The sequence below is a fragment of the Juglans microcarpa x Juglans regia genome, chromosome 1D (assembly GCF_004785595.1).
Source record: "Juglans microcarpa x Juglans regia isolate MS1-56 chromosome 1D, Jm3101_v1.0, whole genome shotgun sequence".
NCBI lineage: Eukaryota > Viridiplantae > Streptophyta > Magnoliopsida > Fagales > Juglandaceae > Juglans > Juglans microcarpa x Juglans regia.
In genome coordinates, this window is record NC_054594.1 from 49,129,055 (window position 1) to 49,155,724 (window position 26,670).

General features: G+C 35.5%; 2 protein-coding genes and 1 pseudogene across 4 annotated transcripts; all 3 read left to right on the plus strand.

The window, feature by feature from the left end:
* The first annotated feature begins 6,583 nt into the window (after positions 1-6,583).
* LOC121236081 lies at positions 6,584-7,266 on the plus strand (annotated as a pseudogene).
* Positions 7,267-12,395: 5,129 nt separating this feature from the next.
* On the plus strand, positions 12,396-21,093 carry LOC121234586. Of its 2 annotated transcripts, XM_041130573.1 has the most exons (11): positions 12,396-12,753; positions 13,450-13,492; positions 13,881-13,934; positions 14,535-14,598; positions 17,945-18,001; positions 18,177-18,283; positions 18,379-18,417; positions 19,751-19,839; positions 19,951-20,029; positions 20,339-20,386; positions 20,602-21,093. In XM_041130573.1, the coding sequence occupies exons 1-11, from the start codon at positions 12,557-12,559 to the stop codon at positions 20,680-20,682; spliced, it is 858 nt and encodes a 285-aa protein (XP_040986507.1). In that variant the 5' UTR covers positions 12,396-12,556; the 3' UTR covers positions 20,683-21,093. The 2 variants fall into 2 exon arrangements, with proteins under 2 accessions (XP_040986507.1, XP_040986516.1); XM_041130582.1 differs by lacking the exon at positions 13,881-13,934 and having other exon boundaries at positions 12,409-12,753.
* A 2,206-nt stretch (positions 21,094-23,299) lies between these two features.
* Positions 23,300-25,981, plus strand: LOC121241171 (protein trichome birefringence-like 33). Of its 2 annotated transcripts, none has more exons than XM_041138827.1 (6): positions 23,300-23,605; positions 23,698-23,914; positions 24,500-24,671; positions 24,824-25,023; positions 25,117-25,275; positions 25,361-25,981. In XM_041138827.1, the coding sequence occupies exons 1-6, from the start codon at positions 23,425-23,427 to the stop codon at positions 25,698-25,700; spliced, it is 1,269 nt and encodes a 422-aa protein (XP_040994761.1). In that variant the 5' UTR covers positions 23,300-23,424; the 3' UTR covers positions 25,701-25,981. The 2 variants fall into 2 exon arrangements, with proteins under 2 accessions (XP_040994761.1, XP_040994769.1); XM_041138835.1 differs by having other exon boundaries at positions 23,316-23,605; positions 23,703-23,914.
* The last annotated feature ends 689 nt before the right edge of the window (positions 25,982-26,670 follow it).

Consider the following 26,670-nt stretch of genomic DNA (forward strand, 5'->3'; position numbering starts at 1 on the left):
ATTTCTCATACAATAATTTAGATTGTTACATTTTTAGAAATATCTTCATAATTTCAAATTTTACAGCTATTTAAGTCCGACTTGTGGGTTTCATAAAATAATTTTGAATTTACTATTTATCAATAATTTTCAGAATTATTTTCTCTATATTTTGGACGAATCTCTTGTCTTTTCTATTTTAGTTATTTGTAGCCGCCATAATTAATCTAAATTATGTCCTACATTACTAACAATGAAGAATATATATATATATATATATATATATTAATATATGTACGTGTGTGTATAAAAGAGACAAAGGGGAATTAATTAATTAAAGAGAACGTATTTTGGGCTCTCGGTTAATAGAATTCAAGAAGATTAAGTACCACAATATACTATGATACATGAAGGAACCAATAGATATTGTTGATGTACATTTTGGTATCATTGGAAATTTGGAATGGATGGCAGTTACTGGCTGAGTCATTGGAAAATTGTTCCACGCTTTCTCACTTTTCCCTCCTATTTCTCTGATTGACTCAGTTAGACATCAACCTATATATATATTGAGTACACTGCAGCAAACCTTAGGCATGTAATATCTGCTGAAGGATAAAAAGAATATTAATTAGATAGTGATTTATAATTAATATAATGGATATTTGATGACCGTTGGTTGATCTAATCAATGATTCTGGTCAAACAAGAGTGAGATTGAGATTTCGTTTGTGTGTGTGTGTGACAGTGTGTGTTTTTTTCACGTGGATGTTTGATTGAGTACTCTAAAAAACATGACGGTCGAACCCATTCTCCTGCTCTTGGTTAGGGCATATATATAGTTTACAACATGAAGGTGCTGACAGCCCTAACCTTAACCATTGAACCAACATGATATATACACGTACGACACATGCACGTACGCAAATTAATGCTAGATCTCTCACACAGCAGGCATGAGTAGTACTACTGGTAGTACTCTATCTGGAAGCCATACAAAATCTTACAAGTTCTTTCGCGGCATGTCGATCGCAAGATTATAAAAGAGGAACTAGAAATTAAAATATACGACATGACTAGTCACAAGACTTAATTTCAGCAATACTCTGATCACTAAATGATTAACAGCTAGCAGGCTTGCTTAACTCGACGTCCGAGCAGTAATTAAAGTAGTAGTGTACATGATGATGTTATGTGTTACGCACATTCAACGTTTTCTATTAGTATTAACAAATTTTTGCGGTGGGATCTATTACGGACGCGCCCAAATCTGGAGCAGACAGATAAGTACGATAAAAATAAAGGGTGGAAAATAGTGTTTTTTGTTAGAAAAAGGGAGTACAATGACTAGCTAGTTAATTAATTAGGTGCGACAAGACCCTCATCCATACAAATCATAGCGACAATAATAACAAGACTTTGAAATTACCCATTTACTAACAGAAAACGTGCCATTATGCTTGTAGAATGGTGAGAGAGAGAGAAAACTAGGTCACCAAATGAAAGAATCTGGAATACTCTCGTGTATTTCATCAATCAGTAAATAAAATAATATATACTAAAAGTGAGTAACATACTAATTAATTAAGGTGCACGTGCATACATGAGATTAAAAAATATATTTAATATATTAATAGGCCCCCTCTAGCTGGTGTGTGTAAATTAAAAACATCTAACTTGGATAGAAGACTATGAAATCTATTTGTTTCTAAAGGTTTAGTAAAAACATACCTAATTGATGTTCAGAAGAAATATGTAAAGTAATTACAGTACCATTTTGAATCAAGTCCCTAACTAAATGACAATCTATCTCAATATATTTTGTTCTTTCATGAAAAACAGGATTAGCATCAATGTATAATACTGCTTGACTATCACAATACAAAACAAATGGTCAGGGAAAAGTGATTTTGAAATCAGCAAGTAAAGTAGTGAGTCATTTTATTTCACAACAAGCAGAAGCCATTGAGCGATACTCAGCTTTAACAGAGGATCTAGAAATAGTCACTTGTTTCTTAGACTTCCATGAAATTCGTGAATCACCAAGGAAGATGTAGAAACCAGTATCGAATCTTTTGGAATCAGGACTTGTGGCTCAGTCTGAGTCACAAAAACCTTTCAGCTGCAAAGAACATGAACTGGGAAAAACAACCATTGACCAGTAGTAGCCTTAACATATCTTAGAACTCTGAGAGCAGAATCAAAATGAGATTGGCTTGGGTGGTCCAAAAACTAACTCAAAGTATTCACAAAATAAGAAATGTCAGGTCTAGTGTGTGTCAAATAAAGAACTCTACTAATCAACCTTCTATAAGATGCTGGATCATCAAGTAAAGGGCCAGAAGATTCAGTTTTGGACAATTGTAAATTCTAATCCATAGGAGAAGTGGCTTGCTTACCAGCAATAAGACCATAATCAGTAACAATCTCTAGTGCATATTTTCTTTAAGAAAGAGAAATATCTTTAGTAGATTTTGTCACCTTAAGACCCAAAAAATACCTCAAATTGACAAGGTCTTTCAGCTTGAAATGTAAATTCAGAAAATCCTTAAGGTCAGCAACAGATGTGGAATTATTAGAGGCAATAACAATATCATCAACATATACCAACAGTGCCATAAAAGAACCACCAGAATACTTTGTAAACAAAGAATAATCATATTTAGACTATTTCAAACCATAAGTAATTAAAGTGGAGGAGAACTTAGAGAACCACTAATGAGAAGCTTGTTTTAAGCTATATAGAGGTTTAAGTAACTTGCATACCTGAGTGTCTCCAAGTTTCAAAAAACCAGGTGGTAATTTCATATAAACTTCTTTATCCAATTCCCCATGAAGAAATGCATTGTTTACATCCAATTGATGTAATTCCCAGGTGTGACTGACAGCCAATGCAAGAAAACAATGAACAGTAGTAAGTTTTGCAACAGGCGAAAAATTATCAAAATAATCAATGCCCTCACGTTGAGCATAACCCTTAGCCACTAAACGAGTCTTATATCTCTCTAAAGTGTCATCAGATTTCAACTTGAACTTATATACCCATTTACAACTATTGATTGCTTGCCAGTAGGTAAGTCAATTAAAACCCAAGTATTATTAGCTTCAAGAGTATTGATTTCAGCTGCCATTGCATCCCTCCAATGATAATGTTTTATGGCTTGATGAAAAAATTTAGGTTCATATAAAGAATCAACAGAAGAACAAAAATGTTTGTAGGAATTGAAAAATTTGGAATATGATAAGAATGAAAAAATAGGATAGACAATACCTGTTGCTGAAGAACCATCAACCAGAGGAGAATGAGTAACTTCATTAGTATTGATTGAGGAACAATAGTAATGTTGCAAATAATCAGGTGGTCTTTTATTTCTTGTGGATTTTTGGGTAGGAATTGAAACAGAATCATTTTCAAGATTGGATAATGTGGATAGAATAGTGGATGAGGTGAGAGTATCTGATTGAGACTGAGATAGAGATTGAGAGGGATTTAGAACAATGTCTGATAAAGGGACTGGTAAAACAGGATCATGAATGGAAACATAATCTAATGGAGTTATAAAATCTAATTTGAAAGGAAAAATAGTCTCATGAAAGACAACATCTCTTGAAATTAAAAACTTGGGAGTATAGATGTTATACAATTTATACCATTTTATGCCAGCTGGATATCTAAGGAATATACAAGCTTAAGCTTGAGGAGAAAATTTGGTTGAAGAACCACAAAAAATGGATGCATAACAAAGGCAACCACAAACTTTAAGATGATTATATTGGGGTTTAATAGAAAATAAGACCTCATACGGTGATTTATTAGAAAGAATAGGAGTTGAAATTATATTTATGAGATAAATAGCAGTTAAAACACAATCACTCCAAAAATTTAAAGGTATATGAGATTGAAATCTGATGGCTCTAGCAACATTTAATATATGCAGATGCTTTCTTTCAACAAAAACATTCTGTTAAGGAGTATATACATAACTAAGTTGATGCATAACCCCTTTATCAACAAAAAAATGATTTCATATCAAACTTCAAAGAATTATTAGTACGAACAATTTTGATTTTTAAATTAAACTAATCTCAACAAAAGAAAAGAATGCTTGTATATAAGATCGAGTTTCAGATTTTGATTTAAGTAAGTATATCCAAGTACACCTACTAAAATCATCTATAATGGTTAAAAAATATTTGAAGCCATTATAAGAGGGTATAGAAAAAGGTCTCCATACATCACAATGAATGATTTCAAACACAGATGTTGTATGAGATGTATTCAAAGGAAAAGACAATTGTTTTTGTTTGGCAAGAGAACATATAGCACAATGATTAATATGCTGAGATGTAAGGTTGGAAAGATCAGAAGCAATGTCATGTAATCGAGAATTAGAAATATGTCCAAATTGACAATGCCATATGTAATAATTATTTCTAACAGAATTACAGTAAGGTGAAGTATCATTATCAACAGAATTACAAGAAATATAAGTAATACATGTATTTGCATTAAATGATATAGTCCTTGTGATTGCTTAGCTACTCCAATTGTCCTCCAATTGGAGAGGTTCTGAATATAACAAAAATCATGTAAGAATAAAAGAAAACATGATAACTATGAAACTAATTTACTTACTAAAATAAGATTGAAAGTAAATGTTGGAACATACAAAACATCAGTCAGAACAAAGGAATTAGAAAGTCTAACTGTGTCCTTATGTGTGACTTGAGTATATGACCCATTAGGTAATTTGATAGAAATATTGACAATAGAATTTATGGAAGAAAAAAGGGATAAGTGACCAATCATATGATTGGTTGCACCCAAATCAAGAATCTAAGATTGAGATGGACTGAAATTATGAGTATTATTGGCAAGAATAATGTAAGTACTTGAAAAACAAGGATCAGGTGTGGAGGGTACAGAAGAATTAGAGGGTGCGGAAACTGTTCCTACTTGATTTACAGAGGGAACATTAGACTGAGTTTGAAGAAATGTAATGAGATGTTTACATTGCTCTTGAGAAAAAGGAAATGACCGGGTTAAAACTGAATCAGAAATATTAGATTGGCTACCTGATACGTAATTGACATTAGGGTTTTGAGATTTCAACTTGTATCCAAGAGGATACCCATGAATCTTGTAACACTTATCAATGGTGTGCCCTAACAAACCACAATGTGTATAGTATGGTCAATCCTTTTGAGGAACAAAAACCTTGCCATGTTTGGATCCATTAGATCCAGTAGATCCACGATTAAAATCTCGAGTAGAATCTCGATTCAAAAACATAACAACGGATTCAGTAGAAGTCAGAGAATATAATTCCTCTATGTTTCTCTTCTTGTAAAACAAGAGAGAAAACCTTATTAATTGGGAAAATGGATCAGAAAGTAAAATATGACTGCGCAGATGAGCATAAGGCTTATTGAGGCCCATCAAGAAGTGTAGAACATAATCTTCTTGTTGAAAATCAACGATTTTCTTTATAGCTCCACAATAGCATGGAGGCAGAGGGCAAAAATGAACCATTTCTTCCCAACAAGTTTTTAAACGGGTAAAATAAGAATTTACAGATGAAGCTTTTTGAGTTAAAGAAGCAATGTTCTTTTGGATCTGAAAAATACGAGGGCGATTACTTTGAGCAAACCTTTCCTTTAGATCGTTCCACATTTCCTCAGCAGAATTGATATAGATGACAGAGGACGCTATCTCCTTCGACATAGCATTGAGAAGCCATGATAGAACTATTGTATTACACCAGATCCATGCACTATGCATCAGATTAAAGGTAGGAGGCGGTGACAGAGCACAATTCACAAAACAAAGTTCATTCTTGGAAATAAAGGGCCATAGACATAGACCGATTCTAAGTAAGGTAGTTATCGCCGTTGAGTGGCTGAGAGACAAGAACGACGCCAGGATGGTCACTTTGTTGAAAATAGAAAGGATTAGAGTAGTCCTCATGGTGATGAGAAGGAGCAACGGGAGAAGGGCCCGGGAGGTAAAGAGTTAGAGGCCACCTTCGAGATGAGACGAAACGGCGCTAGGGTTTGTTTACATCTGATATCATGATGAGAGATGGAGAACTAGGGCACAAAATAGAAGAATATGGAATACTTCCGTATATTTCATCAATTAGTAAAGAAAACAATATATAGTAAAAGTGAGTAACACACTAACTAAGGTGCACGTGCATATAGATGATTAAAAATAAATTTAATACACTAATAGAATTGCTTAGCTGCCCTTAGATCAATCCTTTGAAATTACCCATTTACTGATCAAAGCTGTGTATATGTTTCCATTAATGGTTGATTTATAACGCGCGTGCTCGAGCCCTTGAAGAATATATCCGCCCCAAAACAGAATGATAGTACTGGAGTAAACTCTCTTCTCACATGCATGTGGATAACAATATAGTTTTATTTCTTTAGTGCTTAGTCATTAATATTTTTCTTAAAAAATTAAGTACTGTGTTTGATCTAACTATATATATACATGAGCTATGGCACGTTTAGGCTCACACGTTCACGTTCTCAGCTACTATAAATATACACATGACGACTCCAATTTCATTCTGCAGCAAGTTGTGTTCTAGCTAGTCACTCTCCTTCCTTGCTCTCGAAAGTCATTCAGAAACAACAAAATGGGTGGAAATTCGCCATGCGCTTCCTGCAAGTTGCTAAGGCGCCGGTGCGCCAAAGACTGCATTTTTTCCCCCTACTTCCCCTCCGATGACCCCCACAAGTTTGCCATTGTTCACAAGGTCTTTGGTGCTAGCAACGTTGGAAAAATGTTGCAGGTCTCTCTCTCTCTCTCTCTCTCTCTCTCTCTATTTCTTAGAACTTTGTTTTCCTTTCCCTCATTCTTTCTCAGAGCCAAGGCTTGATGGGTAATCTCTTTTGGGTGATTAGTCATTGTTTATACTTACTTTGATGTTGTGCAGGAGCTTCCGATTCACCAGAGAGCGGACGCAGTGAGCAGTTTAGTTTACGAGGCGAACGCAAGAGTGAGAGACCCTGTTTATGGGTGCGTTGGAGCCATATCTTACCTGCAAAACCAGGTCTCTCAGCTTCAAATGCAGCTAGCAGTGGCTCAAGCAGAGATACTGTGCATCCAGATGCAGCAAGAGCCGGTGATGCCAACCCCGCAGATAGATCCAGATGACAAATCGCACTTTCTCCACGATAACCTCCCTCAGTACCTTAATTTTGCCTCATCTAGCAATGTAATTCATGACTCTTTCCAAAGAGAGCATATTTGGACATGACATGGTTTCTTAATAAAGCGGTTCTCATATTTTGGGCTTCATCTCTTTTTTTTTTTTTTTTTCAAGTACAGATCAGAAAGTTGGGCATCAGCCTATTCTTAATTATCTCAGAAAGCATTCTATATATGTGTGTATGTTGATGTATCACTAGGGAAGGAGGAGTGTTGTACTTTTTTTTGGTTAAAAAAATCACAGAATTTTAATAATGAGACGCTGGAAGGTGACTTGAAACAGAAGTAAGGTATTGGGGTCAACTCTACCATGTGAACGAGCTCTCCGAGTAACTTGCATCTTAAACAAATTAAGAAGTTGCTAGTTTATTATGGGCTTTCCAATTAAGAAGCATTCTATAGCATATGTGAATGAGCTTTCTCAATGTGCGAAGTTGCGGATTGAACTCCACCCACCATTTGTTTTTATATTTGTTTTAACTGGTATATTTGTATTGTGGATGTTTCTGTACTTTAAAATTTGTAAGAGACATTAACTGCTCCTATTTGTAGTACTAAATTTAATATTAATGCACCATATGCCAGTGTATAGTAACCTTAAAGGGGCTAATGTACTGATGTATTGGATGAAACTTGAATTTATATATATGCTATTATGGTTACAAGTATTGGATTAAAGTACCATTTTGTTATATTGTAAATGAGTTGGAGTAGGAAATTAGATACCCTAAAAAAATGGTGCATTCTGTATGGATATTGGCATATTCTAGTTCACAATCACTAATTGCGGCGATTTCCAGTTCGCCGAGAACAAGCTTTTAAAAGTGCTGAATTAATATTTGCGGCGAATATAGTTGGATGCGAAAAATTAAATGTGACGAATGTTTTATTTTCTGCGACAAAAACTCGTTGCAAATTTTTTTTACCGGCGAAAATCATTCGCCGCAAAAAAGAATTACTTCAAAATGCTGGAAAAAATCTATTTCGGCGAACTTAACCGCCGTGAATAATAATTGCAGCGATTCTTACCAACGGGAATAATATTAATTGCGGCGATTTTTTATAACGTTGGAAATAATAAGCAGCTATTTGCGATGATTTTTTGTGTATTCGCGACAATATAAAATGCTGCAAATATTTTTTCGCAGCGCTATAACGTTGAAATCTCAATGATATTTGCGGCGTATTTTATAATATTAGTAGAAAAAAAATCGCAGCAAATAACCAATTTTTGGATTTCATTGGCTAATTTTTTAGTGAGTCAACAATTGCGATGAAAGTGCGGCGCAGTATAAATCGCTGCAAAAAGTTATTTGCAGCGATTTATAAAATTATTTTGCGGCGAATTTTAGTGTCAAAAAAGGCCATATTTCTTGTAGCGAAAGGACAACAGTAATTGAAGCTCTTTGAATGTGCAGTACTAAAGGCAATTCATCTCATAATATAATATTCCCCTGTAAATGTAGAAATCATCATAATAAAAGACAAATGAGAGAATTGGTTGGGAGTGATTTCTAACCACGTTACCTTATATTAGGGTTTTATAATATTCATATATATATATATATAATATGAGAAATGATATTTACAATTTTGAATTGTACAATTACTGTATAATTGATTTGAAAAAAATAAATAAAATATAAAATCTACATGAAAAAAAATTAATTTTTTAATAATAGACTTCATTCTTTTTTAAAAAGATTATGCGATATTTACGTATTTTATAATTATATATAGAATTGCTCATATAATATATAGGGTAGGGAGCTGCTTGGTAATTTGGGTTTCTATTCCTTGAAATGGCGAACATATATAGTACCTGCATTGTCTTCAATAAGCTAGTCAGCCCTATTTTATTTCAGTAGAAATCGACATTGTTCGGAAGTTAACATTCCACCATATATAAGAGTAGAAAGTGGGATACATGCATAAGCCATCGGAAAATAGCAATAATATCTTATGAATGATTGTGAAAAGAACTGTTGTTTGGAATGGCTTACTGGGCCGCACTTTCTTCTATCACTTCCTACGTCTCACTCACCTAATAGTTTTTTGTTTTCCAAGTACATTCACCTAATAATTATTCTTACAGTAACGATGCTCTAATCTTGAAAAAGAGGAAAAGTACAAAATTGGCTTACCTCGACCATCGCATATCAATTTCTTCTAGCTTCTACGCGTCGATCGGGGTTAGTGCAATTTGCAAAGAACGCACTGTTCTGTTCATGGGGAATTATAATGAGGTGAAATTTTGTTTTAGTTTTTCTTTAATATAAGTGTTTTACCCAATCCCTAATCCAACTTTCAGTATCGAATCAACTTAATATTTCAAACGTCGAAGAAAACGACAAAAGGCGACAACCGACTCGAAGATTCCAGCTTATTTGCTTTGTTTAGTTTGGAAGCATTAATTCCCAAGTCAAACTTAAAAGCTTTTCTTCTTCTGTATTCCTATATATCAAATCCTCCTCCTCGTGTCTTTATCTGGTTATATGGTTATCCAATCCCATTACCATGCATAATTAACTATTGGTCATTAGTTTTGAATTGTCAAACTTGAATTCTATGTGTTTTAGAATTTGAGTAATGATATTTATCGTTTAAATTTTCATCATTATATTATTATTTTATTATGTAAATTAGAGATTATTTAATATATTTTATTTATGAACCTATCATTTAATATTACATTATCATAAGATGATAAAAAAATGATGAAAAATAAATGAAAAATAAATTTACTCTTCAAAATTTCCACCGATATTATGTTTGTTCGTGACTGTGTTGTTTTTTTTATGACTTACTTATTGATAATAGTACTAGAGGCGTTTATGCGCGCTCGCGCACACATATTGTGCAAGATTTGACTCTAATCCGGCCAGATAATTTTACGCCTGCCATGCATATATAAGACCTTTCCTGGCCTATCATGCATGGCTAGCTAGCTTCACGGCCGGCCATGCTCCTAGACCTATAGCCTTATCGCTTAATAAGTAGTTAGTAGAATATCAGGTTGCTCATACTTTTTTTTATATATCTTCATATCATAATCAGGACCGGTACGATCATTTTATGGTCCTTGAAAATGCAGCACAAAATAAGACATGATTATGATCAATATGTGTATGTATATATATATATATATACCGATCATCATTAACACAAAGTACGTAGATCATCATTTATGGGCAGAACATAAATGGAATATCATATATCCAACTTCTAATTACTCATGTTCATGAGTATATATTGAAAATTAAATCTCCTTTTGAAATGAAACAATATACGTACTGATATTCAGATCAAGAATACATAAGCGGCCATCAGCATTGCTTAAATATTAAATTAATTAAGTTCCTTAATTACGTTGGTTGAAATTGATATATATTCAATAGGAAAATGATTTACATAATATTTTTTACAATATTTTATACAACTCCGTTTTAAATGATAAATATTTTTGTAAAACATATTTTAAAAGTAATATCATTTTATAAAAAGACTCATTTTATAATGTTATTGTATAATATGTTGTAAAATGTATTGTATGTTTGTCGTTACTCTATTCAATATTATTGGTGGCTGAATGCTAATTGTGTAATATTGGATGCATGCATGCATGTCGGATTCATATTATTATGCTTGTGATTCATGAGATCGACGCGTCTGCATTGTCAAGGATTCAAATTAATACAAGTGCAATTAGTTGAAATGTCCAGACATTCTATAATATTTAAGCAGCTAGCTAGCACCTTCAAAACTTGGTTCTCATTGCAGTACTAGTACTACTGTCATGGCGGCATTCTGAGAATTTAATATATAATAATAGCAAATGGCAAGCTAGCTGTTTTTCTACAATCTGAATTTATCTAGAAATTAAGCTTGACCCAGTTCGGTTTTGTACACGAAACTGAGGTCAAATCCTAGCTAGAACCTATATAGTAATAACAATCCTTCAACTTTATTCGACTAGTTGCTTCCCTAATTTCTAGCTTCAATAAATTATATATAAATATATATATATATATATATATATATATTATAAAAAATTATTTATTTGTGATCCGTCATTTTGAATAAAAATAATTATTTTATATTAAAATGAACTTATTTTTATCATAAATAATAACTATAATCATAAATAATTGGTCTTAAATGCTTAATTATTTTGCTTTTAATATATTGTAGAAAATTCGCTAGCTTACAAAACCGAACCGAGTCATGAAGTTTAATTAATTTTCTAGCTGAAAATTGTAGAGACTTGTCATTAGCTATTATTAATTATTATTATTATTTTTTTGAATAAGCTATTATTAATTATGAAATTATCAGAATGCCGCCACGACAGTACGTACTGATGCAATGAGAACCAATCGAATGTGCTGCATATTAGTAAGCGTTTGGACGTTGAACTGAGTTGAGATGATAAAATATTGTTAAAATATTATTTTTTAATATTATTATTATTTTAAAATTTAAAAAAGTTGAATTGTTTATTATATTTTATGTTGAGATTTGAAAAAATTATAATAATAAATTAAGATAAATTGAGATGATTTTAGTTACCAAACGAAGAATGGCCAACTTGCAATTCATGCATGTATTAATTAATTTGAATCCTTGACGGTGCAAATTACGCGACTCATGAATCACAGGCATAATAATATGAATTAAACCCGAAATGCATGCATCCATTACAAGCATTGATCCACCGATGACGAATTATATCAATTTCAACCATTTATGTTCTGCCCATAAATATGATGATCTACTTTGTCTTGATCACTACTATATATAGAAGAAGACATTTTATTTGCAAGTTTGTTTATTAATAGAGTAATATTATGTACAGTCGTAGAGTACGCAAGTATTGTGCAATCATTTTGAAAAAAAGTAAAATCTACTATTAAAAATTAATTTTTTTTATATAAATCATGTATTTACTCATTTTTCTTAAAATATTATATGGAGCTTCTGCATTACATAACAAGTATCATTTATCTTATTCATACACTAAACATATCAATGACCTTTGACGGGCCTTGTGGGCCTGTGGCCATCGCTGATCTTTGTTTCTAGGGCCGACTTTAAGCTTAACCATCCCCACCCTGGGCTAGCCTCAGACCCATATGTTACATCCGAGAAATTTGTTTAAGCTCAACCTAGCCCAGTAGGAATTTAGGTGCTATTGCTTCCTGCCTCCCGTAGAAGCATTGCCTTCCATCGCATTTGCAACCTTTGCCCGGACGTACCGTCCACGCGAGCTGCGATGTTCCCCTCGAATCGCTTGCAGTAGCTGCTTTTGTTTTTTCTTTTTAAGATTGGAAAGAGATAATCATTTGGTGAACAATGAGAATTGTATTTGACTCTCTGAAATGGCTTATTTCCTTTACCATTATTCTCTCAACGATTCTTTACCGAGTTGCATCCCTGAACTCGGTCTCTCCTGTCTGCGAACTCAGTGTCATCGATAACTACAAGCTCTACAACTATAGCCTGGCCACTCCTCTTCCGGAATTTCCTCACGGGGTTCTCAGCGAAGATGGGTACTCTCTCTCTCTCGAAAATTTCTCTTTTTGATCTGGATATAGCTCGTTCTTCATCGTTTTCTTCTTGATATCAATGATTTTTCATTTTTATTAAGTTATTGGAATGCCATTCGTGGGATTTTAAGTGAAATTTAGTTGGTCCTTTCGTATGTGGGGTTGTGGAAGAAATTTTATTTTTGAGTTTAAACGTCGATGGATTTCCGTTCTAATTATGCTCTACATGTATTTTTATTTTTTTATTTTTATTCGGGGAAAGGGGTCGAACCCAAGACCTCTATTTTGGAGGTTTGGGTGTTATGCCATCAGGCCATATGCCTTTGGCAATGGATTGTAATCTCATTTTCAAAAATTAGCGAATAAAACACAATCTTGATGATTTGACAAAAATTCGAGCAATCATTGTTACAGAAATCTGTTTCCACTATTTTGTTAAGTAGTTTAGCACGGTAAGGCCGACGTTCTGATGGATGAGAGCTGTTTAACTTCGGGTTTCGAATAGTAGTGGAGTGAAAATTGGTGATGGTGGGAGAATATTTGAACGTTAAGCTTTACAGCCCATCAAGGAGAGAAAAAAAAGGCACTTTGTTTTTCGTATTTGCATCCACTGTGCCATTGATTATGATGTATGGATGTACTGCTGGTATTCTTTAACAAATTATTTGTTAGTTTTGTTTATAATAGTTTTTCATGCAGGTTTTACAAAGCGGCTGTAAATGAGACTGTGGTTTGGTTTCAGGTTGGCCCCATCAGGTTACATTTTGTTTCTTTGTATTCCAAGTACTTCTCTTGCCATTTAATTTATTCAGGGGTCACTCTCTTTTGGCCTAATTTCTCAAGGTGTCAACACTATTGCTATTTGAAGCTTGTATGCATTAGTGTAAATAGAAGACTTGCTTTTTTTGTTAAGTTGGAGAACAGTAAATGACTTGCAAGCAACAAGCTCACTAGTTGCGGGTTCAGATGCATTAATCCTGCATTGGACTCCAGTGAGGCTGTCAACTGTGAATTAAAACTCACTGCACACCCTTGCATTATCATGATGACCTCTTAAGGCAATTATATGCTCGATATGTTTCACTTAAAGTTGATTCACTATTTAGTTTCTTTCATGGTGTGTGGAGCAGCTCTGCGATGGAATGATTTTCAATCATGACCTGCCTAAATGTGTTGACTGCTGGGTAAATGTTTCTCAAATCCTAATAATTCCTTTTTTGTTTACCATGATAGAACGGCTAATTATATACTCTATTTATCTCAAGTAACTTACAGTATGCTCATTTATATGGTACAGTTATAATTTTTGGTTGCCATATTTTGAGATGTGGTCGGTTTTTCTTACTAGGTTACTCAATACTCACGCTTTTTAGGTAGGGGGGAGTTCTATGTTTTCATGTAACTCTGTTTAAGGACCAAAGGGATAAGGTGTTTATAGGAAATGTGACTTCAATTTAATCGCTTTAAATAATGCAAACTAAATGAAATTGAAGCTAAATTTGTTAATCTTAGATCATAAACAATAATGGCTTAGGAGCAGATTTTGGAAGTATAGATTGAGATGTAATTGCTACAGTTAGAGGGTACTCGACACTAGGAAGCTTTAGTTGAGTATTTGTTGAACTTAATATGATAGATGGGATGCAATATTTTTCTCATTCCAGTGCGCTCTTTATTTTATTTTTATAAATTAATTCCAACGTGCTTTATTAGTCTGCCAGTTTACCAAAATAGTAATATATTTACAATTAGAGATTCTTACAGTGTTTCCTGCTTATTTGTAGGATTGCGGAGGGCCATCACATTGTGGAATGGATTGTAGTGCCCTCGTGGTGAACAATAGAGGAGGTAATTGTTGTCTGAGGCTTTGCAGCCTCTTACTTAACTACAGATTTACTGATTGATTAACTGGAGAAAGTGGTTCATGATATGGAAATAGGTGTGAGAATGGAAGTGAATGTCTTATGCAAGTATGGGATGTTATTCGAAACAGGAATCCAGAATTTGTTGCAGATACTCGAGATTTGCTCTTACATCTCTCATTTCACCATATTAGGATTTAGGGTTGTGTTACCGATAAAAAAAAAAAAAAGGATTTAGGGTTGTGTCAAAACAACCTTCAAATGTTTTTCATCTTGGTGGCTGATGTTCCCTTGTTGGTAGTAAACATGATTTTTTTTTTTTTTTGATAAGTAAAAATATTATATATATTAATAGGAGTAACCAAGTACACTAAACGTATACAAGAAAACACCTAGCCCATACTAGAGAGCTTCTAATGACCCAAAAAGCCCGTGAAAAACTACCTAAAATACACCAAGCCTGAATTGGAATAAAACACACCTCTCCAACCCCAACCCCTTGTTTCCCGTAAGACTAATACTCCACCCAAAACTCCTTCTACGAGAACGTCTTCATAATTCTCTCCCTTAGTCTTCCCTCAATTTGAGCTACCACCCTTAGCGTCATAGTTGATTGCCTAAGAAAGACGCTTTAACTCATTGCTTTTCTTAAAACTTGATTTGGTTTCAAGGGAGTGGCTCGCCTCCATCGCAGTGAGTAGTGCTTTAAATTGGTCTTCACATCCTCCATGTGAGAGCCCCACGATATGCTAAATCTCGTTAACCTTATGCAGAACCCAATTCGATGGTGAACCCCGCTATATTGTTTATCAGAGGAACATAAACTAGGGGAACAACATTATCCCTAGACGTAGTACCCAACTGCACTCCCGACCCTAGACATTCCTCCTCACAAGGCACCAACAACAAACCCATAATTTCCTCATCGCCATATCCTGCATTGAAATCCCGAACCTTCTCAACTGCTATATGGTTGCTGTCTATTGTTGTTGTCACCATTAAAGCTGGTTCCTCCCCTCCATCAACAAGGACATTACTTGTATGTGCTCCACTCCCTGATGATCATTTTTGTGCCACATTGTCAGACCCTACTGCTCTCTCAGGAGGCATAGAATAGGTAGGGGAAATACTACCTCTGTTACTCCATTTTCATCTTCTAAAAGAGTCTCGTCAGTTTCTTCCAAAGTACTCAAGACTCCGGAAGGACCCCCATCTTCAACTAAAAGTGAACCCCGGAAAAAGTACCAACCCCATTAGCAACTGGTGACTGAGGGCAGTCTGACGACAAGCTACCAATGTCCTGTGTGACACCAACGTGAACAGTGATGCCGGCGTCCAACGACCCTATTTGTGACGGCGTTGAAACGCCCTTTGCCTGCGCACTTGAGGCCTTCAAACCCATAGGATCTACCCTCCCCCCCGGGTCCCTTTTTGTCCCACCATCCAAACCCACAACTAGGTCCAATGCCTTATCCACTCCAATCATGATATCACTCACATACTCCATAACTCCTGTCAATTAAGCTTTGATAGCCTACAAGACCCCCTCCACTTCTCCCAATGTCACCTGACAGCCTTTGTCTCCTACAAGCCTTTCCTTTTACCGCAGAGCTATTCTCGGTTGGACTAACTGCCAGTGACCTCAACACTGAAGCATACGAGGCACCTTTGACCGAGGAAGGCCTTTCCACTATCTTCCCATAAACAAACTCTCCTCTGTTTGCATGCTTCAGAATAGCTGCTTTGGACCTAGTAACGCTTCGAATGGACTGGAGAAAACCTTTCCATCCAATGCCATTTGTGCCTTCTGGAATCACCAACAAATCTTTCCTTCTTTCATTCCGGAATTCTGGGAGTTGCAGAAAGCTGCCCCTTGCGTTAATATGATGTTGAATGATGAGAGCTCCATTACATATCCTTAGCTCCCTGAAGAATCCTTCATGATAGTTGAGTTCTAAACAATCCTCTATTCCCTTAGCCACCCATGAAGCTGCCCTCTCACCTAGACACATGAACTTAGCCATCCTTTTACTACATTCAAAGATGCAAAAACTATTTCCTCCCTCTTTCGTAAAAACGAAAGTTTTCGATTCCATTTTCAACCACCTCTCACCTTCCATCTGGGACGAATCCACGTTGCGCATCGTCATCGTCTAATCCCAAGTCGCAATATCATCTCCCAGGTCATCTTGCTTTGTCATCAAGGAGAAAGATGTTATACGAAAAAAAGCAGATCAAAATAAGAGATCTTTGCTGACGAAAATAAAGTGTAGATCAAAATCCCGGTCGCCGAAGGGGGACCGACTTCCAAGGGCCCTCAATGGATTTGTCGAAGCCTGTCAGACTTGTCTGTGTCAGTGGCGGAGGCATAGGTTCGACGGTTGATGTTGCCTCTGAGAAAGACAGAGAGAGAAACTTGCGAAAGTCCAGGTTGCCGGAGGGGGGACCTACGCTAGACAGCCCTCAGTGAAGTCGCCGGGGCTCGTCAGCCTTGTTTGTGCTGGTGGTGAGATGTGACTCGCAGGTCTAGGGTGGGTGAAGGGTGGCGGCGGGTTTGGGTGCATTAGGGTTTTCTCTCTCCGTTGAACTTCTTCTTACCTAATCCTCTTTAGGTACATACTTGACCTGCTTCTCCTTAGTTTCTACATGCGAGCGTTGAAGAACCCAAGTATCTACCAGAAAATTAATCCATGTGCTGAGAACATCTGCTTCTACCCTAGCCGAGCTTGTGGATTGGGAAAGCTCATCTTCCTATGTAAACATGAATTGAGAGGAATAGTGTGCATAATGGAAAATTTTGAGGGGTGGTTAGGTCAATGAGATCCTCACTTGGAAAGGTTTATTTTGTCAATCCTCTTCTGGAAGGGTTGGTTTTGGTTTCTAAGTGCTTGGGTTAGTGGTTGGGAGAAAGCTTATTCATAAGTTAAGGTTTTATTATTGCTTATTATGATGTCTCTACCTTAGCTGTGAAATGTTTACTTAGGGATTTGTTAGTCATTATAATATTTCTAACTGAGAGGATATGAAGCATTGCTCTAGCGAGGGTGGTTCGTGGCAGATTGGAAAGTGGAAAAGGCTTCTTTTTTTTTCACATAAAAAATGACTGAGGAAATTTCATTTCCATGGTGGTGCAGTCGTGCTGCTGGCATCAGTTGAACTGTTTTATAAAACACACACACACACACACAGAGATCAGCAAAACCAATGCCTAATGAAGGGCCTTTCCCGCTAATTAAAAAAAAAAAAAGAATTTAAGGGTCTTTATCCTTCAACTGTAGGTTAGCTTGGGTGATAGTTCTTATTTTTCTAATAGAATCATGTTCTAAATGCAGGTTACCATGTATGCACTACCATTGGTCATGCCTCAAGTACTGACATTAAAATCATTGGTAAGCTTATTTAGTGACCTCATCCAGAATAAGAATAATCTCCCTCTTGTTAATTATGTTGCTTTGTTAGCCTTGCTTGTTATAGTGCCCCAGATGCTATGGTGTAAATCGTTTTGATAGCATGCTCCTGTTTGTGAGTTAACTTAGAGGTATAAACGGTTTAAAAATATTGCAGATAAAAAGAATCCCCATGCTGGTGTTGTCGTTAAGATGTCCAATACTGGTGCAGAGCTCAACTGTTCACTCTCTGTGTCTGTTATTTGTGATTCAACTGCTTTTCAGGTGGGGTTCTTGTTCTATTAGTATCCTGAGGTCGATTGCATTTTCTTGGGTGTTTACATATCATGTTCATGTCATTTTTCATATTTCTATTTCAGGGACCAAATTCACTGGAGAAATTAGGAACCTGTGATTATGTGAGTGCTTTGAACCCTAGAAAAAACTTTTATTGCATTCATACATATTCCTTTATATTATTTGAAAAGATTGTTTTTTAACGTCACATCACCTGTTTCCTTGAACATAAACATCGTGCATCTGTGTATGCATGCATGCGCTCATGTGCGCAAATGTATGTGCACATTCTATATTGTTGATATTGTTTTTTTACACGATGCTGCTGAGCTCTAAATAAAATGGCACCTAGTCATCCCATGAGAACAGGATGGAGGTTAAATTCATGGGTTCAAGACCCATCAGGCGTTATATAAATTATTGATAAAATAAAAGCTACTCTTGAGATAGTGATTCATTTTCAGTTATTAACAATATTTGAGAGGACCTTTGACAAATGTGGCACAATCAGAACTTATTAGAATAGTTTTGAAGTTTATTGGGCTATTCCTGTGCCTGAATACTCAGTAATGATTATTTGAATAATCTGTTAGAATATGATGCTTTTCTCCACACTGGGCTGTACACTGTAGTTCTTTGGCTTTCTGTTTTCTGCTTTAGCTGGATCCACGTTTATTAGCTCTGATGGTCTTGACTGTTGAACTTTAAGGCTCTTAAATTCTAGGAAAATGAACCTATTATACAATCTGAAAATGTTCGTAATGGTGATACCAATGTCTCCTTGCAAGTACTGTTTTAAATTTGTTAGCTACAACAGCCTATACTAGAGTCGAATGCCACATGTTTCAATTGGGACTTACTGGCACCCTTTTTTGGCCAATGTCGGGGAGATGACTAATAAATAGTTGTATTTCATTCAACTTATAAAAAAAATAGTCGTGTTTCATGTAGATTTCTGAGTCCATTCCACCTGGTTTCTTCATGTTGATAAACTATCACCTGATTTTGTAAGTGCCTTTAGGCTTCAATGCTTCAGCGAGTGCATTGCCAACCATATTTTTTTGGACTGAACCAATCAATTGCAAATCAAATAAGAATAGAAAAGAAAGAAAAGCACCATGCTTGAGATGATATGCAAACTCAGGACTGATGAAGTGTCCAATTCATTATTTGATTACTAATAAATCATTACTAATAAATCTGCGTTTTTTTTTCTCGGTTGAATCGTGATTAATGTGAAATGGAAGGAAAATAGTGTTATAACATGTGGTGATGTTGGAGTGGGGGAAGGGGGCGGGATGAGAGGAAATCAAGTGATCTATTTATTACTGTATGTAGTTTAATGCATTTATGGATCTCAACATCTTTTACTGAAATGCTTTCTAGACATTTGAAAGTAGATTAATCATGTATACATCCTTGATTCAAAGTGATTAAGGTTCATTTCTCTGACAGGCTACGATGATGAGGCACCCTTCTGGTTGCGCCAAGATTGTCCAATTTCATGGGAAAGGGTGGGGTTGGTTTGGAACCTTCATAACCATGTAGGTTTTTAGCATGCTTCTCATAAGCGTTTAATTTTACTCGTACACAGATTTTTGGTGATCCCTACAATATTAAGGAGTCGTATTGATCATTTTATTGCTGTGGTTCAGTGTGTTGTGCCTTTTCGGAGGGTATTTTCTGGCCGGTACAATTTATCGATATTTCTTTGTTGGAGTTCGTGGAATAGATGTATGTTCTCTTACTTAACTGGTTCTTCTTGTTATGCATGTAAATACATATTAATGCATTATTTGCCACATATTTTGCTTATGCATGTGTGTGCGGGGTACTGAGTCTATGTCTGTGTGTGCAGCCAGAGGCACAAATTAAAAATTATCATCCACTGTTGTCTTAGTACTACGGAGACCGTAAAACTATGTTACTTAATACTTATCACTCTATAAGAAAGAAATAGTAGTCTTAATGTGCAGTTGAAGCACCTGAACCTGCTTTGGTGTTTTGAATCCAGTTGTTAACTTCATTTCTCATCCTGTTCAGATTATCCCAAACTTGGACGTCTGGACCAGTTTACCTCAAAGAACTCGGGTACTCCTTCACTTGTTTGCTTTTTTCCCCCTTCAACCGTTGCTTCAGTTTCCCTTTTATTTTTTTCCTGTGTTGTCTCACATGTATGAACAACTTTGTAATAAACGCTTTTTTTTCTTATTCTCTATGTATGCTTGCTACTTAATAACTTACCGTTCTCTCTGATTTTTTTTTTTCCCTAAGCAACTTACAGTACCCTTGTTTCCTCTCTGCAGAGTTCGTTTGCATCTATGGTGCAGAAATTTAGGGGACCTTCTCAGGGCCATCGGAGCTCCTATTCTCGGGTCAACTTCTGATAATATACATTTTCTATTTAGGATTCTACTGGAGATTTCATCTTGTATCATCTCAGCTCTGCCATGAACATTCAACGCACAAGTGCAACGTATTGGTCAGTTTTTGGATAGTGACCTGCCGGCAAATCCCAATGGCTTCGACGGAGAGCATCTTTTTTCATCTGTGGCAGAATTACGACTATTGCTTGACATAAACCACCGTAATCCAGGCTCTTTCTGGTATCTTTTCCATCCTGGTGTTTCTAATCAGAGATATTCAATTGTAATCAAAGCTGGCCATAAATGGTGTTATAATTTTTCTTAGCTTTTGTTTAGCATTTTGAGCATAATGTTTATCTCATGACCTTGATTTACGCGCCTTGTTATTTCTAAAACTTGTATCTACAATTGATTGGAAGAAATTTTGCATAAGATCTTTTAGGTGTCGTTTGGATACAAAAACACTCTCAACCCATCTCATTATTACAACATTTTCAAATTCTTATACAAAATATAATAAACAATTCAATTTTTTCAATTTTTGGATGGATGCTTGAGGGTAATTTCCATGAAGTTGTCATCTCCTAATAAAATGAGCCAAAAGTTTCAAACGCTACCGAAATAAATAGCCAGAGGAGGAAATATCTGGCTGTGCCTTGTCGTTCATCAATGAGAGATCCAAAGCAAGGAAAACATAAGGCATACCTGATTGAAAAATATGCTTCTTATGCGTTTGGCTTTCTACTCACTCCTATGAACCGACACCAGCAACAATGGCAATGGCAAGTGGTGCATGATGTATGAGCAGTTTCCTCTAGTTATAATGCAAGTAAAACAGAATAACGCAGTGGGACTCTTTAGCCAAACCTAGAAGGTTTTGCAAGTGATATGAGAAAGAACTTGAGAGTAGCTATCCATCATGTTGCCAAGGCATAAAAACAATCAAAGCTTTAATTAAAGCATGAGCATGGCTGTAGGTTTGGTGGGGAATTGGGTACCTATAGCAAACTTACTTCCTCTTCCCACATCAATGCACATATTACACAGGCCAAGGCCATCACATTCGCCCAATCTATGCTCTGGCTCCACGTTTTCCTTCTGTTAACCTTGATTATCAATAAATTAACTATCATTGACAAAAGGAATATAATTATATATATATATATATTTGTGCGAATTTTTTAGAAAAAGGATGAGAAAAAAAAAAATCAAAAGAACCAAAGTGATGACATTGTCTTTTTGTCTAGTTTCCGTATGCTGTCCCCAACTTATTTTGTAAGGGAATCATATAATAATGTGGATGGGATAATGATGGGTGTAGAATTTTAAGAGGATATTTTTGTAAAATGTGTTGTGAAAAATATTGTGTATAAATCATTTTTGAACGACCACTCGAAAGGTTTCAAAGCAGGGGCAGCATCTCTCTTATACAAAATACCAAAAAAAAAAAAAAAAAACCTGAAGATAGTATCTTCTTCCACTAATTAACAATCGTTAGTTAGGTAATAATTAATATTCAGTTAAATTAATGAATTTGGTTCATTGGTTGATCAATCTCTATTGTGAATCCGATTATCAGCTTGCTTACAGCATGCAGCTGTCCTAATATATTGTTTCCGGTAAGGATCGATATTCGGGCAAATGGAGGGGAGCAGGTGATGAGTGCCAACCAGCTGAAACTGAAATGTTACCAAATACCCCAACCCTCTTCTACCTAAATTTCTTTTTATATTTGAATCATATTTGTTGGTTCTCTCTCTCTCTCTCTCTAAAACTTGTCATTTGATTAAGAAAAATGATAGTTGTAATCGTGAGTATGTAAGTGTCATGCAATCATTTTGAAAAAAATGAATAAATACAGAACCTACATAAAAAGAAAATTAATTTTTTAATAGTGGACTCCACTATTTTTTAAAGCGACTACACAACACTTGCATACTCCACGACTGTATTTAACATTACTCTTTGATTTTATATTTTAAGGCAGTTTGCAGATTCGCAATGTTAATTTGTAACCAAAAGACATGAGTCTTACCTTCAAAGCCAAGCGACATTATAGCCTCCTGGCCAGACCATCATTCACCCACTACCGGCCTTCTTCATCACGCCCCTTCCTTCTAATAATTTAAAGGCGGTATTTCCTTTTCCTTTTTTCTTTTTCTTTTCTTTCTTCCAAAGCACTAATCTGAGAATTGATTTCTCTGTCATTAATTTACCAAAATACTCTCGAGTCATAATGCATGGGACAAGTCAAAAAGCAAGAAAAAATCATTAATATTGCCTTAAATTCAATTTGTTATATGATCATTACCGTTTCTTACATAGAATAATGTAAGGAAATATACATGAATTAATATATATATATATATATATATATATATATATATATATATATATATTGCCAATGTGGTTCTTTTTATTCGAAAATGAAAACGCTCAGATTTACTTAAAAACAAGAATGAAATGTACTTTAACAAATGTCATGATTTTACAGAACATATATTATACACACGAACGAGATGGCTTTGCGTGTCAATTACCATTAAGTACTGTAGGGTTAAGATGGATCAGATCATCATGTGCACAACAAATAGTTAGCGTTTTTATTGTAACCTTAATATTTAGATGAAATACATGCATGCCAGCATACCATTGACATCTCCAACCTACTTAGTTCCTATATTTAATTGAATAACCATAACAACATGCTAACTCTCAACAGAGGCTTCCAACAAAGACTTCCATACGCATACATACAAACAAATGAAGCCACCGCTCTCGGCTTCCTCTCATGTTCTCCGGAAGGCTCGTCTCTTTCCCTACCTTGTCACCTTACTATCTTTCATTGTTTTCGTCGCCGTTCTCTACGGCGAGGATTTCATTTGCCTCTTCAGCCAGCCACTCCAACTCGGTTCTTACCGATACCAACCCTCCACCAGAACCGGTGAGTAAAAACTGATGCCATTGATGTTCAGAAACTTGAGCTCTTCACTGACGACTTGGGTTTTTTTTTTTTTGTGTGTGTTTTGAGGTTAGAGAAGAAGTGGAAGAAGTTGCCGTTCGCCTTAGGTAAGACCGAGGAGGGGTGTGATGTGTTCAGCGGGAGGTGGGTTTGGGACGAGTCGACTCGGCCTCTTTACCAAGAGTCGGAGTGTCCGTATATACAGCCACAGTTGACTTGCCAGGAACGTGGACGGCCCGAGAAGGATTATCAGTATTGGAGATGGCAGCCTCATGATTGCTCTCTTCCCAGGTCCGTTCAAAATAATATTAGACGAACAATCTTGTTGATAACTTTAAAACGGTTCCCAGGTCCGTGTAACGGTGCACGTCACATGCACGACGGAGTTCCGCCAGAAGTGGGACATTTCTCAGGCTTCAGCCAGTGTCGGTCATGATGGTAGTTCTACCTAAATTAGTTTCAGCCACTAGATGGGCTTTTCGGCATGGCCCACCATATGTTTTCCATTCAGTAGGAGCCCAAAATCAAGATTTCTATAATCCAGTCTGGACCTGTCTGAGGAGGTTTTTGTTCCTCGGCCTTGGGTTAAAATCTTAAAGATAGCAAAGAAAATAGGTTTAAAATGAAGCTTTCAATAATTTTTCAACTTGTTTTTTCTGGTCGCGTTCATTATATATACTGGTCCTGCGTTATTTTTCGAATTTGATCATTTGAACGAGTGGTCTTAGAAGCATTTGCAAGTCCTTTAATTGAATCAAATGAAATACATACAATAATTTCCAATAAGCTTTATGTTGAAATTTTTTACTTTTCTTTAATTGCCAGTACTGATTGTATTGCATGTAATGTTCCTCTCAATTTTATAATACATGATAGTTTCAATGCCACATTGATGCTTGAGACACTCCGAGGGAAAAGAATGATGTTCGTCGGAGATTCATTGAATCGGGGTCAGTATGTTTCATTTGTTTGTCTTCTTCATTCAATTATACCCGAGGATGCCAAATCCATGGAAACTTTTGATTCATTGACCGTTTTCAAAGCTAAGGTACTGACATTCAATTCCTACTTTATATAATTTACTTGGCGCGATCACCAGTGTTCACATAATTTAATTTGCTCTATTATATTGTTATCTAATTAATCGTTCTTTTCTTCTTCTTTTTTCTTTTTTCTTTCTGATTCGATCCCAAAATTTAGGATTACAATGCCACAATCGAGTTCTATTGGGCGCCATTTCTTCTTGAATCAAACTCAGATAATGCTGTCGTTCACAGGATATCTGATAGGATTGTTAAGAAAGGATCAATCAATAAGCATGGCCGACATTGGAAACGTGTTGATATACTAGTATTCAATACCTATCTTTGGTGGATGACCGGCTTGAAGATGAAGATATTGTTAGTACTTCTTGTTCCTAAAGAAATACTTTTTTCACTAATTCCCCGGCCTTCCTAATTAATCTTGTAATTCTAATGGTATAAGATTCTCAGGCTGGGATCTTTCGATGATGAGGTGAAAGATATTGTGGAGGTGTCAACTGAGGATGCTTATCGAATGGCAATGAAAAGTATGTTGAGATGGGTGCGGAAGAATATGAACCCTAAGAAGACAAGGGTCTTCTTCACTAGCATGTCGCCTTCTCATGCAAAGTACGTAATTAATTAGAACTAGTAGTACTCAACCCCCATTCATGTATCAAATCTTGATTCAATATTCTAATTTCTTTATTTGCAGGAGCATAGACTGGGGAGGTGAACCTGGTCTCAACTGTTACAACGAGACAACTCTGATTGAAGATCCCAATTATTGGGGCTCAGATTGCCGGAGAAGCATAATGCAAGTGATAGGAGAAGTATTCGATAAATCGAAGTTTCCCATTACATTTCTCAACATCACTCAACTCTCAAGTTATCGCAAAGACGCCCACACTTCAATCTACAAGAAGCAATGGAGCCCATTAACTCCTGAGCAGTTAGCAAACCCTGCTAGCTATGCGGATTGCGTGCATTGGTGTCTGCCTGGTCTTCAAGATACTTGGAATGAGCTTCTTTTTGCCAAGCTATTCTATCCTTAATGCTCTTGCCTCTTTCAGATGGCCTCGTGGAGTGGAGGAGCTAGAGCATGCAATCAGTTGCATTTTAACCTACTTCGTTTGAAACAGTGACTTTGAAATTAAGAAGGGTACTGCATGTGGGGAGAGAATCATGAAAGGGAAAAAAAAATGGTCTTTACGTGTAAACCGTAAAATAATAGTGATTGTTGCAAAGGGAAATGGAAGCTGAGCAAGAAAATTAAATTTATTTTTTGTAATCAAAACATAAAACTAAAAAAATATGAGATGATTTTGGTCCTAAACCTATATGTCAGATTCTAATTATGGATCATGTTGGTTCAATCTTGGAAATATATATATTAAAAAAAAACACTTCAATTTTACATTCGATGTCATTATAAAATGGTTCATGTAATGATATAAAAAAGAAAAATTCTATCTATTATCCTCACATTATATATTATACATAATTTTTTTAATTTTTTTATATTATCAAATATGTGGTGTATGGATGATGAGTATAATAATTCAATTAATTTAAGAAAAATAAAACTAAAAAATAAATAAATATAATATATAATGTATGGAAATGATGAATAATAAAACTTTTATATAACCGCTACCTATTCACATTAAAAGGAAGTCTTTGGGCTGAGAAAAAAAAAACTGTTGTATATATCTTAGATCTTAACAAATGAAGCCCATGTGAATAGGCTGGTGAGCTCCATTCCAATTTGGGAAAGGCCTATTCATCGTAAAAGAAGTCTTTATGCCCCAAAACCATTGTCACCTTGGAAACTACGTGATCATATACGGCCTTCATCTGATTCCATTCGACTTTAGTCTACAGAGTGCATTTTCCGCGCTTGGCACTCACTGAAAAATGATCTTGAGTCGAGCCAAGAAGAAGTTGTTTATTTTTTAATTTTTTAATAGAATTTTATAATTAAGAAATTAGATAAATAAAAAATATAAATTTAATGAGATTTTT